This window comes from Poeciliopsis prolifica, unplaced genomic scaffold (assembly GCF_027474105.1).
Source record: "Poeciliopsis prolifica strain line A6 unplaced genomic scaffold, Auburn_PproV2 SCAFFOLD001, whole genome shotgun sequence".
Taxonomy (NCBI): domain Eukaryota; kingdom Metazoa; phylum Chordata; class Actinopteri; order Cyprinodontiformes; family Poeciliidae; genus Poeciliopsis; species Poeciliopsis prolifica.
The window spans coordinates 10,248,486-10,266,410 of NW_026562376.1; the positions used below are offsets into that span (position 1 = coordinate 10,248,486).

At 39.2% G+C, this 17,925-nt stretch overlaps 1 protein-coding gene across 2 annotated transcripts in view; it reads right to left on the reverse strand.

The window, feature by feature from the left end:
• The window catches only part of iqsec3b (IQ motif and Sec7 domain ArfGEF 3b), a 41,689-nt gene that overhangs the window by 13,690 nt on the left and 10,074 nt on the right, over nt 1-17,925 (reverse strand). For both annotated transcript variants that reach the window (XM_055034066.1, XM_055034074.1), the window contains exons 2-7: nt 17,185-17,259; nt 10,947-11,064; nt 9,632-10,033; nt 8,024-8,745; nt 7,181-7,342; nt 4,847-4,969 (exon numbers count right to left, since the gene is read on the reverse strand). In XM_055034066.1, the coding sequence (XP_054890041.1) occupies nt 4,847-4,969; nt 7,181-7,342; nt 8,024-8,745; nt 9,632-10,033; nt 10,947-11,064; nt 17,185-17,259 (1,602 nt within the window). The remainder of the gene's footprint in view (nt 1-4,846; nt 4,970-7,180; nt 7,343-8,023; nt 8,746-9,631; nt 10,034-10,946; nt 11,065-17,184; nt 17,260-17,925) is intronic.

Sequence of the window (17,925 nt, forward strand, 5' to 3'; positions counted from 1 at the left end):
AAAAAAACAAGAGCACAGCAACCCTCAAACAGATGACATAACAACGGTTACGTAACCAACGTTGGCTTGGATGTCTAGCTTTCCTGATTAAAAAACACAACTCTATTTCTGACCTGAACTCACAACTCCCATTTGCATCCTGGGGAGTGTGGTTTTACATCGCTGATGGCTTTGTAATTTGCGCCAACAGGCTCAGGGCATATGATTGAGTGCAATGTGATTAACTGATGACTGCAGTGGGTGTTCTGATTGGCCATCAAATGGGAATCAGAGATCATTTCTTTCATTCCTAGGAGGAAGAATTCACTTTAGAGAACAGATACAAGCGGTTAGTGCATTCTTACTATAGCAGAGTAAAAGTACGAGACAACAATTAATTGGTTCTTCCATCAAGTTTTAGTTCAAACCAACTCCTATGCGACAAATTGTTACCCCTACAGTCCCAATCAAAGTGTTTTTTAAAAGAAATACCAATCTTCTTATTAATCTTGTTTTCAGACATGGGAAAAAATTAGCATTGAGTTCACTGCAAGGACAGTGCCTTGCAGCAATATACACTATATATATATATATATATATATATATATATATATATATATATATATATATATATATATATATATATATATATATAATATATATATATATATATATATATATATATATATATATATATATATATATATATATATATATATATATATATATATATATATAACTAATCTAAGAATATCACATCTAAATATGGATTTCTTTGTCCATTACTGTTTGCAACCTAGACCAAGTTGAGATAGATTTGATGAAGAGCATATGTGGCAAAACTTAAAAAGAGTTTTTAAGTTTTGCCAAATATACTTCATTCATTTTGTCCTTGGATCTCTGCAGCTTCTTGGACCTCGTGGCTGCTTCATTCACCAAGGCCAAGCAGCCAGATTAAGTGGAAGGTCGTGCCTTAGTAAGATGTCTATGAAGGAAGAATTACACATGAATGAATGCTACCTATAAAATAGGCAATGATGGATGCTAGCTGCTTGAATTAGATTCAGGGATATCATAGCAAGGGGGCCCAATGCAGAACTAAAACATACCTTTTTTTATTTATAGAAAATTTTGCAAATTAAACATCTAATTCCTTACTACTGTGTATTTGTCTATCAGATGGAACCTTTGTTAAAAAAAAAAGAAAACCAAACAAACAAAGAAACAATACGATCCATGCTATAAAACAACAATAAGCTTTTGATAATACTGTAAGCTAAAGCAAAAAGACACTGTTTAGGAGGCACAGAACAACCCAAAACAAAAGATTCAGACCATGGCAAATAATGCTGTACACACAACCATGCCTGATCCCCACACAGAGTGGGAGATCTCGCTCAAACCCATTTATAGAAAAAGCAAATCTGTGGTCACAAAACAGCACTAAACTACAAATCACTCTTTGCCAGAGAATGGAAAAACAAGCCTGGTGAACATTAACAGCTTATTTTTTAGTTCATTAAAACCCAAAATAAACAAATTTTTGTGGATCAGCTGAGTTTGAGCTTGTTATGCACAATGCAGACTGAAACGAAGTGGTGGGCGTGCGCTGATTAGCCAGGGCTCCAGTGCAGAGGGAAGCAGAGATGACATTTAGAGATGGTTCTATAAATTCACACAGACACTGAACAAACAAGATGAGACCCAAAAAGAATTTTCCGACAATTAGTTGCAAAAAAATATATTGCAATTTTCTAGTTTTCCAAGCAAACTAGAAAAATGTTGCATAAATTTTCAAAATAAAAATAAAATGATTTCATAGAATATATTCTCAGGTTTCAGTTAACAAAAAGCCTGTTATCACCAGTAGCCACAAGAATTTTTGTCATAAACAAAATAGTATACTTCATAAAGTCAGATCACTATGGAAGGTGATTTTGTTTGTTAGTGTTAAAACAGTATTTCTAAATTGTCACATTGTTTTTTTTTGGCTTGTCATTGTGAAAAAGTAGTTGCTTGACAGAGTTTTTTTCTTTTTTCACTTTCTGTTACTTCTTTTATTATAAAGATCAACAACTTTTAAAATTAGACCATGACAAACTAAGCTTTGAATGTGCAGATTTTGATAATAATGCTTGCTAAGGGAAAAATTCATTCCAACCATTCTGGCTCTTTATGAAATTTACCTCCAAATCTAATAAATGGTATGTAACCCTTGGTGTCAACAACCACCATCAAAAAATTTGGTACAAAAGTAGCCTTTTATATCACCGCTGATAATCTTTGATGCATTCTTTTTGGCAAATGTATTGATATTAATCAATAGAGAAGGGTTATATTCCTGCAGAGTCAGACCAGTAGGTATAATTTGGCTCATTCTCTTACTGCATAAACCACCAGCTCTAGAGCTTAAGGTCACAAACTTATGGTCAAACATTTTCCTTCAGGTACAGAACAGAATTCATGAACAAATTAGTCAACTGTTGTTTTCAAAATTGAACTCTCCTATTAGACCAGGTTGGCTTAGCTTGCTTTATTTGCCCTAATAAATTAGATCATTATTAGGAAACTACACCATAATTATTGTTAAAATTGAATTAGTTGTCAGAAACATTTAAGTGTGAAAAAGCGAATAACAAAAAAAAAACTCCTTCAATACATGTTCACAATATTGCCCTTAGAGCCAATAGCATCAATTTATAGTTTTTTAAAAAAGCAATAGACTTAAAGGTCATGCTATGTCAGCCTATCCTACCTCCATCTAAATTGTCAAATAGTTATAATTGACTTGAAAACAGAGAATGTTGAGTAGATGCTAAAACTGTAGGTTTTCTGATTCTCAGGCAAATAGATATCTGTAAAGTTAGTGTGATATTTACCAGCTGCTCCATCTGTTGTTTGTATTATTTTAGAACTGTTTGTACAAACTAAGCTGGTAACTTGATAAAAAATCATTATGCAAAAAATCATGCCAGTACTCTCATTACATGGATGTACATGCTGATAAACATAAAAAGCACACGGCATTAGACTCTTAAAGTTGGAATATGTGATAGTAAGAAGTTTGAATCAGCAAAAAGAAAAAAAAACTGTAAAGTAAACTGTAAACATAACACATAAGTGATGCAGACAGGTGTAGGCAGTCTACTAAAGGGCAGGGCAGCTGTGATGGTGATCATATGCCTCTGTCCTGTAAAAGGACATCTTAGTTACTGAGTTCAAAGGAGCAATGACTCAAGTCATGTCACGTTTTTGACATATTCCTGAGGGAAAACAGCAGCACATCAGCAGAGACACATTAAATTTTCTCAGCAAAACTAAGCTATTACTCTGCAAGAGAAAACAACAACCAGCTTTCTATTGCATTTTCAGTCCTGAGGATAGTATTTGGATATCGCAGGAACGCTTCAAGGACAGTTGAAGCCAGGGGATGTAGCGCCAATTGCAGCTTCTGCTTATCTGTTTTTCCCTCAAATTATTTTCTGGCTAAAAGGTACGCAGACATAAAAAAAAAAAAAAATCTTTCCACCCAGGGGTTTTGTTAAAGGTAAAACTGGACGGTTCAAAGGAAGAAAAAAACGGGAGGACGATATGGTGTAGGTCTCTGATGTTCATCTCTAAATCACCTTTGTTGATTTTGTTGGGGTTTTCTTCGGCACTGCCGGGCCAGAGTCAAAAGTGATGAAAAAAAGCAAAAAGCCAAACTGAGAAAATACAACCTACTTGCTCTATAATATCCTGCTAATGTATTGACACCTTGTTAACTTTTCACCTCAAACTTCCATTTAGTTCACTGAGATTCTTTCTGATACAACTGATTAGATGGAATATTTAGTAGGATTTTGTCCTAGTGCCATTTATGCAAATACTCCCATTAATATTTTGGTCTGTATGACTGACATTCACTACCGTTGTAGTAGTATATTTAGTGCTCATTAAGCTAAACTGATAAAAAGGGTGAGCAAATTCTGCAACAATTTTGTAATTCCATGTTTTTCTGATACAAAGGAGCCGAATATAAATCCAGCTGTTCAGAAAATTTTTATAGGTTTGATAGAGAACGAAGGTAAACAAACAGCATCATAAAAATCCTAATGATACAGCCAGGGCTAAACTGGAATGGTTTGGGTCAAAACATGCTCTTTCTTTAGGATGGCAAAGTGAAGACCTACAGCTGAAATGGCATCATAAAATGCTCCATTCAGGTGAGAAGAATACAAATGGTATACAAATATCAAGTAGTTTGTGTTGGTCTATAATATAAAGTCCCAAAAAGCGATATCTGCAAGACAGCATGATAAAAACTTTATAAACATGCAGTATTTAAAAGAATCTGGTTAAAATTAGGATTTGGACCGGAGGTGTGTTTCAGGAGAGAAAGTTGATAAAACAAAGCATCTATTTTTGTCCTGATGGAACACACACTCTGATTGCCTGCAGTGCAAGTCTCTGTTGTGATTGGCTTACAATCAGAAAACACTGCCGCGTTTAGTCAAAGGTTACAGGCAATCATTGTAATTTGCTAATGATACGCTGCTTTGGTGTCATCAGAGCTTGCCGTAATGAGACAGCAGAACTAGTTAAGTACTTTGTAAGTCTAAGCAGTTGGCCTATTAGTTTGTCACTCTGGATACTCAAGGCACCCTCAAGGCTGCACGCAATATTGCAAAATATGCGAGCTGTGTTACATGTCGCTGCTTTCTTGTTCTGCATATGCTGCTGCAGGCACAAAGTTGACTCATTATGTGGAGCTCAGAGAGCCCTTAAAAAGCCCCTCTCAGTCACGTGTTTAACTTTGCATCAATTTACAAAAGCACAACTTGTTTGTACGAGAACCCTGACTGCGACAGCGATTGACGGCTCTTACCTGAAGGCTTCGATGAGCCTCTCCACCTTCTGTGCTTCTCCTTGAACTCGAACGTGAGCCTGGAACTTTCTCAGTGCTTCATCAAGTTCCATCCCTGAGAAATCCATCTCATCCACCACACAGCTATCGAGAGGAAAGCAGAAGGAGGCTGGGTTTAGTTGTTGTCAGTCAAAGAAGTGTTTTGAATTCACAGCAAGCTGTGTGTCAGAGCTGATTCTAAGTCTCTCTCTTTAGAGTCATATTTCAATTACAGATCTTCTGACCTGGAAGATGCACATGTCAACACACACAAATATAATGCAGAGAAAAGTTTCAGGTGACAGCTTGAGATAAGTACAAGGAAGAAAAATAAAGAAATTCAAAAGGAGAGGGGGCAAAAGGGAGGCACATGAAAGGCTGAAGGCAGGCTATGGAGATAGCAGTAGTACATACTAGAAACTCCAAGTGTACATTAGTGAGCTTCTGCATATCACATATGTCTGTTTGACTCAGTGAACGAAAAGTGAGGCTGAGTACTTATGAGTGTGTTCAATGCAGTGACCTATTTCTGTAATCTCTACAACAACCTCAGCAAAAAGCCCCTCCATCCTGGATCTCTGAACACTGATTGGATGGGTGAGCAACCACTAAGTAACAACAGGCATTTACAGATGTGCCACACATCAGCAGAACCCTGTTTGCTACATGTGAATCTGTAGACGACATTTTCATAATTCCTTGCATTGCTTAATCAATCAAAGTCCCAGAGACACAAATATCTTAATGAATCTTTTATCTTTGAACTTTAAGCCCAGACAAGAAATAAAACGGATAAAATCTGCCTTTACCCTTGAAGTAAAAGCCAGAACTACTTTGAAGGAGCCGGAAGGTGGGATGAATTTTATCTACTGTTGTCTCCCAGATTAGCCCACAATCACTGAGGATCCAAAATACAGCTGGATCAACCTTTAGCCCCTCTCACCACTCCCCCCTTTTTTCAAACTAAATTCAGTTTAAAATCATTTGCACTGTCTTGTAAAAGTATTTATCTTTTAACTTTTTCATTTTACATTTGAAAACATAGCTTTGTTTTTTCTGTTTTAGGTAGTAGTTCAGTACTTAATTTTGAAGTGGAAATTACACAATACAAAAATTCATGGTTTTCATTTTTTGTGTTCTTTATATAATGAATTCAACTTGGACATAATCATCTGATTGGAATAAACCATTCTTATCAGATGATTTAATCTAAACTATTCCAGGGTAGTGTTTGCTGTGTGTTCAGGGTAATTCTCCTTCTGGAAGGTAAACCACCTGTTTTGCAGTCCTAAGAAAAAAAACGTTTTTTCTTAGGACTTTTCTTTAATTATGTATGGTTTCACTCTGTACTTTAAGACATTGTATTGTCCAGGTTTGGTTAGGAGTGAGAGTCCAACTTCTTGTATTATTTTGCTCTATTTTATGAGCTTGTCTTTTTATTTCTGTCTTTGTTTAAGGTCAATTTTAGCATCATCCCCTAGACATGCTTTAGGTTACTCCTGTACTGTTTGGTAATTGTGTTTATTCACTCATTTAATTGAATGATCGGTCCTCAGTTAATCTGAGTTTCCTCCTTTTCTTTCAGCTGCAGCCAATTTCGAGTTAGAATCCAAATCATTGTATTCTGTAACCATCTCACATGCGTACAGGTAGCCAGTTTTCAATCATCTCTTGTCAGTTTCTTGTGTAATGTTATGTCCACAGCTTTGTTCCTGTTCAAGGCAGCTTTATTTGCATAACACATTTTCAGCAAGGAGACTATTTAAAGAGCTTTACATGACAAACATACAAAAACAGAGTACACTGCAGGTGGAACAATGAGGGAAAGTAAAAAAAATAAAAAACTGGGTCTACAGATTAAAATTACTGATGTTTCAAGTTAAACCTGGATTTTTAAAGAACTAAGAGTTTAATTATATTTTCATCTGCTTTAACTGACATTGAAACAACCAAGTTTTTTTTTTGCAGGCTGACTGCAATTCTAGTTTTTCTTGCAGCCCTGCCACAATCACCACATAGTTTTATGGAGTGCCCATCAAATTGGCATCCTATCTACAAATTTGTCCACTTGAGCAGTGAATAGCTGTAGGTGTAGGTTTAAAATTGGCATCTTGTGTTCTTCTCTCAGTTCAGGTGGATGACCATGTTTTGGTAGAATTGCAGTTGTGCCATAATGGTATATTGAGCACGGCTTTGTGCAATGCCGAAGCACAAACACTTTCCAGATTTGTTTTTGTTGGTGTCTGAATGCTGTTGCAAGGCACAATGCATGTCTCTCTATGCACCATGAACTTTAATTGACTACAGTGCACTTACTCAAGGACATCCCTGTTGAATTGCAGTTTGCTGTTGCCCAGGAACTCTCCAATCATCTGTCGACTGAGACCCTTCCTCTGCAGAAGGAAGTGTGCCACACCTATAGCCGTGTCCGGGACAAAACCACGTGTGATCAGGAAGTGGATGCCCCTCTCGGGGTTCCTGGCACCACCAAAACCAGAGAAGCAGAAGAGTGTTAGAATTAGCATTGTGTGTTGTCGTATTGGGCTTTCAAGTGTACATATGTAGGGTTGTGTGGGTGTTTGTGTGTGGGTGAGACAGGAGTTGTGTTTCACTGTATTTGGGAGTAAATGAGCTTAATATGTGTGAGTGTAAGTGTTAGAGAGTGTGAGTAGAAGGGAGTACAAACTGGGAAAAGAAGCATGCACTCATGCAGAAAAGCTGTTAGCTCATGACTTTGAGATCAGCTCGCCTGTCACTGAGTTCATTTACTTTAATTTGTATTAACTAATATTAAATGAAGGCCCACCATAGAATCTATTTTTAGAACCAGAGCAGCTCTAGCATTGTTCGTGGCCTCCTCCACTGCCTCTAGTATTCTGCTGCATTTTGCACTCCACTTTTCATCCCCATCCTCCTCCTGGATGTTTTTTAATTTTTTTTATGGACATCCCACAATCAGAAGATGCGACCAAACAGACGCTTCCCCTCGGTAATTACAAGCAATAATAATAAGCTGCTGTTCATAAGTATTTTAAAAGGTTGTTGGGAGTTTGTTCAAAACAAACATCAGGGCTTTGAAGTCAAAGCCAGAGGATGGGGAAATATTTAACATGTTTTTATTTTGTCACAGAGCTTTATATGAACTGTCAGCCCACTCACACGTTGAACAGGTTGAGTCCGATCCTGTAGAGGCGTTTGCGATGTGTGTCGGTGGACAGGGTTGGGGAGCGACAGGAGGCTGGATCCTGGCAGCGGTCCCTTGGCAGAGAGACAACAAGGGCCTGCAGGGAATCCGGACTCGGACCCCCAGGGACCTGCTGTGGATGAGTGTAGTGATACTGCTGGTACTGTGTGTAAATTTGAGCAGGTTGCTGATTAGACTGCACTGAGGTGGAGATTGACGTGGAGGTAGAGGTGGAAGTGGAGGACTCCAGTCTGTCTGAGCTGTTTTCCCTCTCCAACCCAACCCCTGCTGCAGCTGGTGCTGCAGACCCCCTCCTAGATCCCGGATCGACCATTTCCAGCTCCTCGCTGGGCGGAGGGGCGGGAAACTCGGGTTCCTCCATCGATTGCCCATCCCCTCCTCCGCCTGTCCCAGAAACGGAGGGCTTCCTGCTGCCTGGTTCTCCTCCATTCGCATTTCCCAGAGAGGTGGTGGTTGTGGTGGTCGCGGATGAGATGGTATAGGAGCTATTGCTGTCTATGTGAACAGTTACATCCCTGAAAGCCATAAGCAGGGAACTGGCGCTGCGGGGCAGGCCGGCACTTTCTGCAGCTGCACGAAGGGCCCCGGGGTCCATCAGAAGTCCCTTCCCCTCTCCTCCCTCTGACAGGCTCCAACCACGAAGAGCATCATCGATGGACTGAGCCAAGGAGTGAAGCTGCAAGGGCAGTAATAAGAAAAACGCACATTAAATCACCAATTCTGTGTGAGGTTGTCTGTGTTGAACTACAGAAAAGTTCATAAGTTCAGGCTGATAATTAATGACTACTGTAAGGCATGTCAGGCTGTATACCCAGTGCTGAACATGCTATTATATCAGCAAGGCTCCTGGTTTAGTAAAGGGTAATTTGTGGCTTGATAAACTTGACATTATTTTACATTTTCAGATTTTAATCCATCTTTAAGCACACTAGAACTCTCGTGTACAAAACACAATAAATGTTTGAAATATGTAAAATCAAGACCCACTCTCTTAGCTCAGGGTGAATTGCTGCACATAAGACGCGCAATGTAAAGTCATTATCATCATGGCACATGACATATAAACTTTGGAGCAAAAGGTAAACATTTACCACAAACTGTCTCTGGTAAATCCAAATCCAACCAATCAAATAGGTTGGATTTGTGTTAAAGACTCCCGGTGATTCAGTGAACCACCTACAGTTCAGCTTTTGAGTGTGAAAAACACTGTATGAATTCCAAAGAACAGATCCTAGTGTGCTCCTGAAACTTTCAACACCAAGCAAGGATGGTGAAACACCATGTTTTGCAGAAGGGATCACACCCAGAGAAAGAATAAGATTCTATACATTCAAATATATTGATTGACTAGGTAGATTTCAACACACTGCAAATTTTAACAAAACGGTTTGCTTATTTTAATAGATTTTTTTTCTGAGTCAGAGGTATGTTTCATTCTTTCATTTTCCTCCATTACGTTCCTGTTGAAATATTTTCAAGTTTCTGAGATTCTTTCTTCCTCTGGCATTTGGTAATTTCCATAAGTTTAAGATCTTGTTTTTATCTCAATAAAGTACACTGACCTGTTCAGAGAAGCAATCTTCCAGCTGTGTGAGTGTAGGACCGGATGTCTGAGATGGAGCCTGACTTGGAGCTGATGATGGGGCGTTTGCTGGGGCTGACGCTGGTGACGGGGGAAGAGATGTGGAGCGACATGGAGGTGGAGGAGGAGTTTTTGAACGTAAGGGAATCTGTCCACCTCCAGGATGCAGAGTGTAGCTGTGTCTCTGGGCCGCATTCCTGCTCCGGGATGAAGGGCTGGGATGGCGCAGGGAGATGCGGCGAGGCAGCTTGCTCTCTGACAGCGAATTGCGGATCTTCTGGAAGTTCTTGCTGAGCTGGTACTGGCGGAAGGCCGTCTGGATGCGGCGCGCTGCCCGTCTTGCGATCAAATGGCCTCCATATTTCTGCTCTAGCTCCTCTATCTAAGGGCACAGGAAGGCGGTGAGTGGGAGTGAACACATCAAACACCTTTAAATTTCTTAGAGAATCATTGAAAAACATTGCAAGAGTGATAAACCCACTGAAACATGTTTTAATGATTCATTGGCAATCAAACACACTGCCTTTTTCGATGAGATCAAAAGAGCCAAGAGGAGCCCTGAAATACACACTCACACTGTTCACAGAGGTTTCCTTCTCAATTATATGTTGGCTCTAATTGAAGTGGTGTAGGGCTTATGGAATCATCATCCTACTGCATATACTTCATAGTAAGGATATAGAGATGGACCGTGATACAATGAGTTGAATGGGGGAGAAAAGTACGCCTATTTGTTTGCAGCTCCACCCAAAAATCTTACAAGTTGTCAGAACTTCACCTCTAACATTTCCAGAGGAGCAGGAAGCAGGTGAGGCAGGAAAAAAAACAGGGAAACCTCACAATATGTCTGCTGTGTGTCTGGTCACACCAAGAGTGGATACATGCACTCAAGCACCGCAGCAGCACAGCAAGATGCAACAGCAGACCCTTCAGTTGCTTGCTATGAGGAATAAAGACATCTTCAGCCACCACGAGCAGTTATTAGCTGTTACCATGACAACCTAGCATCTCCCTTTCCTCTGTTCCTGTCGCTGTGGCACTCAGTATCCTGGGTGTTCTTTTTTATGTCAACAGAGACGGAAATAGATCTAAATAGGAATCTTTTTTGTCAGGAAATCTCTCTCTCTCTCTCTCTCTCTCTCTCTCTCGCACACACACACACACACACACACCCACACACACACACGCACGTGCACGCACGCACACCTGCTCATGTTAAACAAGGTAGAGCTGCCAGCAGTTTTTCCTCCAAACCCTGTGATTGAGCATATTGATCCACTAGAGAAAAGGCATACCTGTTTGTTTTTGTTCTCCAAATTGATCTCGTACTCGCTGGGTCCCTCCCTCTTCAGCCCCTTCACTTCATGTCCTCCACCAGAGGACGTCCCATCCTCCAGGCTCAGGATCTGTCCGCTGCAAGGGAAATAAGAGCAGAGAGATTTCAGTTCCTCCCCTACGACCAAATATATTCACTCTTTACAGAGGCCTGGCCTTCAGCTCTGTGGAGTGGGAAGAGATTCATAAATTAGGTAGAATGTGGACTGTAATGGCCTGAGGGGCAGATGACTGACTTTCCATGTCCACTCTTATTTGGTCAGAGTTGTGGCTCCATTGCAAGTTGCAGGCACCGGCTGAATACAAAAAAGCTGACAGCATATAGAGTCCAGATTCAAAGGCAATATCATTACATCAAATTTTTAAAATTATGTCTAAGAGATGTTAATTGATAAACTAAAGTACCTACCCAGGCTTTTGGCACACAAACTTTTTCCAGGCTTTTTGCACAAGAACGTGTAAATGCTTTAAATCTAATGAAATAAATTCATTTATGGGTGCAGTAGTATATTGAAATTTTGAGTGTGTGGTGGTGGGGGGGAGGGAGGATGCAATATTTCCATCTATCCATCCATATTCCTTACACCCTTTGTACCTAGTGGGATCAGGAGGGGTGCTGCCTGTCTCCAGTTAACGTTGCAGGCGAGCGGCGGGGCACACCCTGAACAGGTCGCCAGTCTGTCGCAGGGCAACACAGAGACAGACAGCGCAAACAACCATGCACGCACACACTCAAACCTAGGGAGAATTTAGAGAGACCAATTTGCCTGATGGGTGGGAGGAAGCCGGAGTACTCAGAGAGAACCCACGCATGCACAGGAAGAACTGTATGCAGAACTGAGCCACTGTGCAGCCCAGGATGCAATGTTTTGGTTTTGGGGATGGTGAGCAATACCAGAAGTCATAAGTGGTCTTGAAAGTATGTAGCAATACAGCACCCCAATACTTTAAAGCAGATCATTAATGTATTGCTGTACTATTGTTCATAACAGTAAAACTCACATTCACACACTGATGAATCAACTCTGTTGTGTTGAATGTTTTTGGAACAGGGGTGTGCTGCGTAAACATTAACTTACAGAGCTCTTTTAAAATTTTCATGGGCTTGCCTCATGCTCTCCTTCAACAGCTGGACAAAGGTTCCCATCTTTATCCAGTGAGACTGCCATCCACAAATAGAAATATCATATTTAGCAGTGAAACCCTCCAGTGTTTTTTTTTTTTTTATTTTTTATGTTTCTGTGTATATTTTTGGCTATGGCCAAAGTGACGTAAAAGCTTAGATGCTGTGGCTCAAGAGAGTTTTCAAAAAGAAAAGCCTTATGCAGCGTATTGCTGCAATAAAGACGTGTAAATTGTAACTTGTGTTTTTCCTACAATATTCTTACGCCAAAGGATTTGATCTCTTTTATTTAGTACTGATATTATGCCAGAAGAATCCAGAAAGTGTCTGCACCACTACTGAATCAAATAGAAAGTTTTACTCTAACTTATATAAGACATTCAAACAAATAACTCATAGCTAAGACTTTCCACTCATATGTGAATTTCTTTTCTTTTGCGATGTTTCCACACCAGCCTTGCTCCACTCTCTGTTTTTACTATTAAGATCGAGGCTAAATTTATGTATGATCCTCTGAAAGCTAATGTGTTTCCATAGCAATGACATTATTGGCTGAGCATTTCGTTCTCTATGTGCTACGTGGAAATAAAAAGATTATTGGGGAGGCTTTTTCCCGTGTTGCGCTGTTGGAATTAAGCTTTCAAAAATACTGCAAACAGGAATGCCATGCCAATACAGTCAGGCGTGACTCAGAGAACAAGTTAGGGGAAACCTTAATCTGACTCCACCGATACGGGGGACTTCATATTCATGACACTTTGAATTCAGCAACCCAGAGTGATCCAGAATAGAGAACATTCATACATACCAAGAATATTACAAGAATACACCAGTACCACCTGCCTACTTCAAAGCGACCTTACAAATTGAACGTCTGTTCATGCCAAGATTTCCACATCTGCTAAACTGAACTACATGAAGTTGAAAACACACACCAAAAAGAGATCCAGCTGATTTTGTGGGGTACTTATAAAATTTACATTTTCTCAATATTTGTCATATATTACATAGATTTTATGATAGTGAAAGATGGAGGTGGCAGCATGATGCTGTCTGATGATGTTGTCTTATGTTTGTCTTAAGCAATGAGACAAAAGCAGATCAAAATTGAAGGGAAGATAAAAACAATGAAACCAGCGTAATTGTAGAAGAAAACCAATTATAAACCTATTTTTAAAATTTATGACAGAGGCAGAAACTCACCTTCCATAACAGCAACCCTAAACATACAATGAGATCTAAAAAGAAAATTTTTAATTTAAGGGATATGATCACTGTCAGATATGGATTAAGAGGTATTTTCATTTAACTAAGAAGTTTATTTTTGAAAGGAAATGTAACAAACATCTTCTAAAAATACAATCAGCTAATAAAGAATCAAATGTACATTTTATTGAAGTTATTATTTGAAAAATACATGACATGTCAAAAATTATACTTTTCTAATCAGTCAATGAAAAAATATTCACTGGCATAACAGCCATCAAATTATTCAAAATTGTTTTAGCATTTTCAACTGGTATCTTACAAGTTATCTGTGATGATGAACTCTAAGTCTTTAAGGCTGGAATGCCTCTATACCACCACTTTAATCTTACAGTCTTTCTCACATTTACATCAAGACCCTGTGTGAGCCATTCTAAAATGTTACTATTACTTCCAAGGACAAGAAACATGTTGGCACAATTAGAAAATCACACTTAAAATTTGCTCGGTATATAATTTTGGACTCCATTATATATTATCCAAAGTGCAAACAAAAACCCACTTGAAAACTTATAAAATATACAGTATATGCTATTAAACATGTTCAATCCAATCTGACTGAACTTTAGTTATTTTGCAAAGCAGAAAGAAGTGCCAAAACATTTTTAGCTCTAGTTTAAGAAGAAGGTCGTTTCACAAAGTATGGGCTCAGCGAGGCACACCAAACTTTTCAGATTTATATTTATAAAATTAACAAAAAACATGTTTCCTTTTTCTTCACTGCACAATAAAGCTTGATGTATCACAAAAGAAATCCCTGTTGCTTGTTGCTTGTGACTTGACAAAATCTGAAATGGTTAGTACAGTATAACTGCTCATCTCAATAGTGAAAAGCAGATGTGGAACACAATCACAAATATCACATCAGAGTTTAAATTTAGCTTCAGAACCCAGCAGTGTCAAGGGTGGAGTAGGCTGCTCCCTGAGGTCAGCCATTTTTAATCCCAGACACAGATGGTACAACATTCTTTTACATGGTAGCATTATCAAAATTCTGCGAAAAGTCATGTAGGGTTTAAGTAATTTGCCAGCATAACACAGCAAAAACCCTAATTCTTTTAGGCCTTCCAGTAATCCAGATGTTCTCACACACAAGGATCCCTTTCATCTTTGCAAACTTCTTTCTACATAGGAATGGGATGAAAAACTAACTTTCAGCACAAAACAGCTCTGGAATGGACAGATTTATGATCATACCCTGAAGGCTTTAGGATTGTATGCACTCACAAGCGTGAATGTGATGCGTGTGGAATCTCCGTGCTGGCCGGATACTGCTTACTCCGATCATTTTTACACGAATGGAACCAGAGCTAAAAACAACAGGGGAGAATTAAAAGCCAGCTCATGCTTAAATAATGAGTGCATCACTTAAGTCCCTCTTTGTTTCCTCTGATTGCTGTGAAATGAAGTATACTGCAGTGTCTCTCACTGAAAGTTGGAGACAGGGCCGAAGAGGCTAAGTTGACTGTATCCTCTGAGATAGAGTCAGCGAAAAGAGCCAGAAAGAGGAGAGCAGAAAGTGAGATAACTACAGAAAAGTCAGAAACAGCAAGATAGTTACAGGCTGGCTATTGGTGTGTGCACGCTGGAGGCTGTCTCTATCAAAAAGTCTATTAAAACACTGCCATGCCCCAGCGCTGCATCAGAATACTTTAGAGTACATTAGAATACATTAGAGGGTTTTAAAGCAAGACCTGAGCTATTAATGCATCTGGCCAGGCAAGAGTCTTGGCGATGATAGGGGCACTGTGCGCACTTTCTCCAGCAAATTATATGCAGCAACAAACACAGAGAGTACACATGGCAGCACAGGCGTCATCAGGGGGCGAGATAGAAAAACCTTTGTCAAATTGTATCATTTAAAGCCCTACACACCCAGGGGGTGATGCACACCCACACACTTATAGGTTGGAAGAGAGAAGGGTATGGCAGGTTAAGCTAGAGGTAGATCTCATGGCATCTCTTGGGAGGTGAGTGTGCACTGATGGCTTTAGAGTGTGTAGCAACTGTAGAGACGGTGAAGGATTGTAACCAACACACAGCGTTCATCTGATGATGATGATAATGAGACTGTTGATAATAAAGAACTGTATTGGCATTAGAGATCCACACCAGTCTCATCTCAGCCGAGCGCCAGCTGCCTCTGTCATTTCCCCATCCAATCAGGACCATGTGAGTGGAGGAGTTAAGTTGTTATATCTTTACAGAAAATAGAGGGATTCCAGAAAGACAGACAGATGGTGATATTGAGGAAAGAAATGAACTTAATGGGGTGGGATGAGGTGGAAATAATTGCGATGCAATGATTGCACAAGACGTGGTCTTCCAAAAAAGCAGGCAAAAAAAGATAAAAACAAGAGAGAGAGAATAAACAACTATATATGAAGATGAAGCAAAGCAAAGAAGAAGAAAGGCGCTTATTCAAGCCTTTAAATGAAAGTTTACACATTCACACTTTTCCTGCAAAGCCCACTCAGAAACATGCTGTTAAAATGGCTACTGGAGATGCTCCAGTAACTATGGTAGAGATAACTGTTGCATCACTTCAGGGTTGCCATGGTTGCTTTGATAGCAGCAATATAATTTCATACATCATACCACCTCCTCTTCTGTTGTCTTTTTGTGAGTTGCTCTTGAAGACGGTGAAGCTATAAGTTTGCTACACATTCAGCCATGTAGATGTACTGCTAACCCTCAAAATTACACCACTTTGCACTGACATATGGACCAGTTCAGCGCTACACAGTTCCCATCAGGAATGATTAAAAGTTTTAACTGTTGATGTGACTTGATTACTCAGTTGCTAAAAAGGTTCATTGAAAGTATTTGGCAGACTTTTCTGCAGAATCACTCACTCACTTTGGATATAGTTTATCATCTGTAAATCTACATTTTATAAATCTTGTGTCTACTTTTATGCTATTTTGTTGGCAAAAATGCAAGAGAAACTGACATTTATTTTGTTTGCTTCTTTTTCCCCTTTTTTTCATTGCATACCTTGAATAAACTTTTATCGGTAAGTGTGAATTCATCGTGGAATTCAGAAAAAAAATTGACAGCATCCATATTGATGTGGTTTGGGAAAAGGACAAAACCTGAGCTGCTATTTTCAAACACCTTCAGCAATCATTTTAAATCAAGTTGCTATTAAAACCATATGGTATTGTCAATGTATTACAATCCTATTTTCAAATCCTAACGATGTTTTCTGAAGTTATTGCATAAGCTACTACTTCTACCAAAAATAATCCCAAACAGATTTGCCTGGGCACAATCCTGTCAGTTAACCCCAGCATGCATGAACCTGCAGTACAGCCCATGCTATTACTATGAACTGAATTAAGACCACAGAGAAAATGTAAGAAAGAGAGAAGTTTGTTTAGATAAGCAAAATCAGTTTGAATTCAGACAGCATAAGGTGCCAATGCATTGGCAAATCACGTAACAATTTAAAGCGATCCCATATGAATATAGCATTAAAGTGGCGATTGCATACAAAAACCTCCAGGAAGAAAATTTTAAATATGATAAAAAACTTAAGCTCTGTAGACAGTCAGCTTCATCGTTCAGGCCAGTAACCATCATGGCTTTGTATCCATAAGAGTCAAACTCTAACTCAGGCACATAAAAATGAAAAAACCTTAAACTTGTGCAACTTAAATGCTTCAAAATCAATGTCAAAATACTTTAAAAACAGCACTTCTGCTGCAATACTTAAAAATGTCAGGTGATCGTGTGCCTTTTGTGATGTCATCAACCCAACTACGCACATTAGAGAATTAGCAATTGTCCTCCTCAGCTGACCTCACCTTGATGATCCTGAGGTATCGGCCTCCGGATGTTCAGGGGCGGGGCAGCAAAACTGATGCAGCACGGTCTCACTCCTGCAGAAGGACGAAGGAAAAAAGCAGAGGTCAGCAAAGGAGAAAGAAAAGGAGCAAGGCATGCATGCAGAGCTGAAAGGACAAGTTGTCATTCTGTCTGTCAATAATGTATGTTCAACATTCCTCTTTAGTACCCAAGACGATCACTTTTAACAAACACAAAAAAGATCCTAGAGAGTCTCCCTTCTTGCTCTTTGGATTATTGTATCATTACATTTTACAGTGAGTGACTGATCCCAGGGCAAGTACTCTATGTAGGTCAAATCAAGGCTGAGAAAGCTTAGAACGGGTGTATTTATATGTTTGTGTGTATGTGTCAGATCAGCTGCGATTTAGCAGAAATCCCTGAACCCAATCTGGAAAGATGCTTGCTCCAGCTCTGCTTCCTACTTCCTCCTCTTCAGCTGGCCTTTCTCATTTGTCTCTCATACATTTTACATTGACATTCATATTTTAGACATTATGCTGGAGCTCTTATCTGGAACAAGAAAAGAAAATGCATTTTTAAGCAGCTGTATGGATTGCCTTCTTTTAAATGCAGGATGCCCTATAGTTTCCATTTCTACAGATATAAAAATGACAATCAGCATTTACAGATTTTTTTAATAGGTATTATCTGGGCATCAAGAACATAAGGAACTTCTTTATTGTGTTGAATAAATGCAG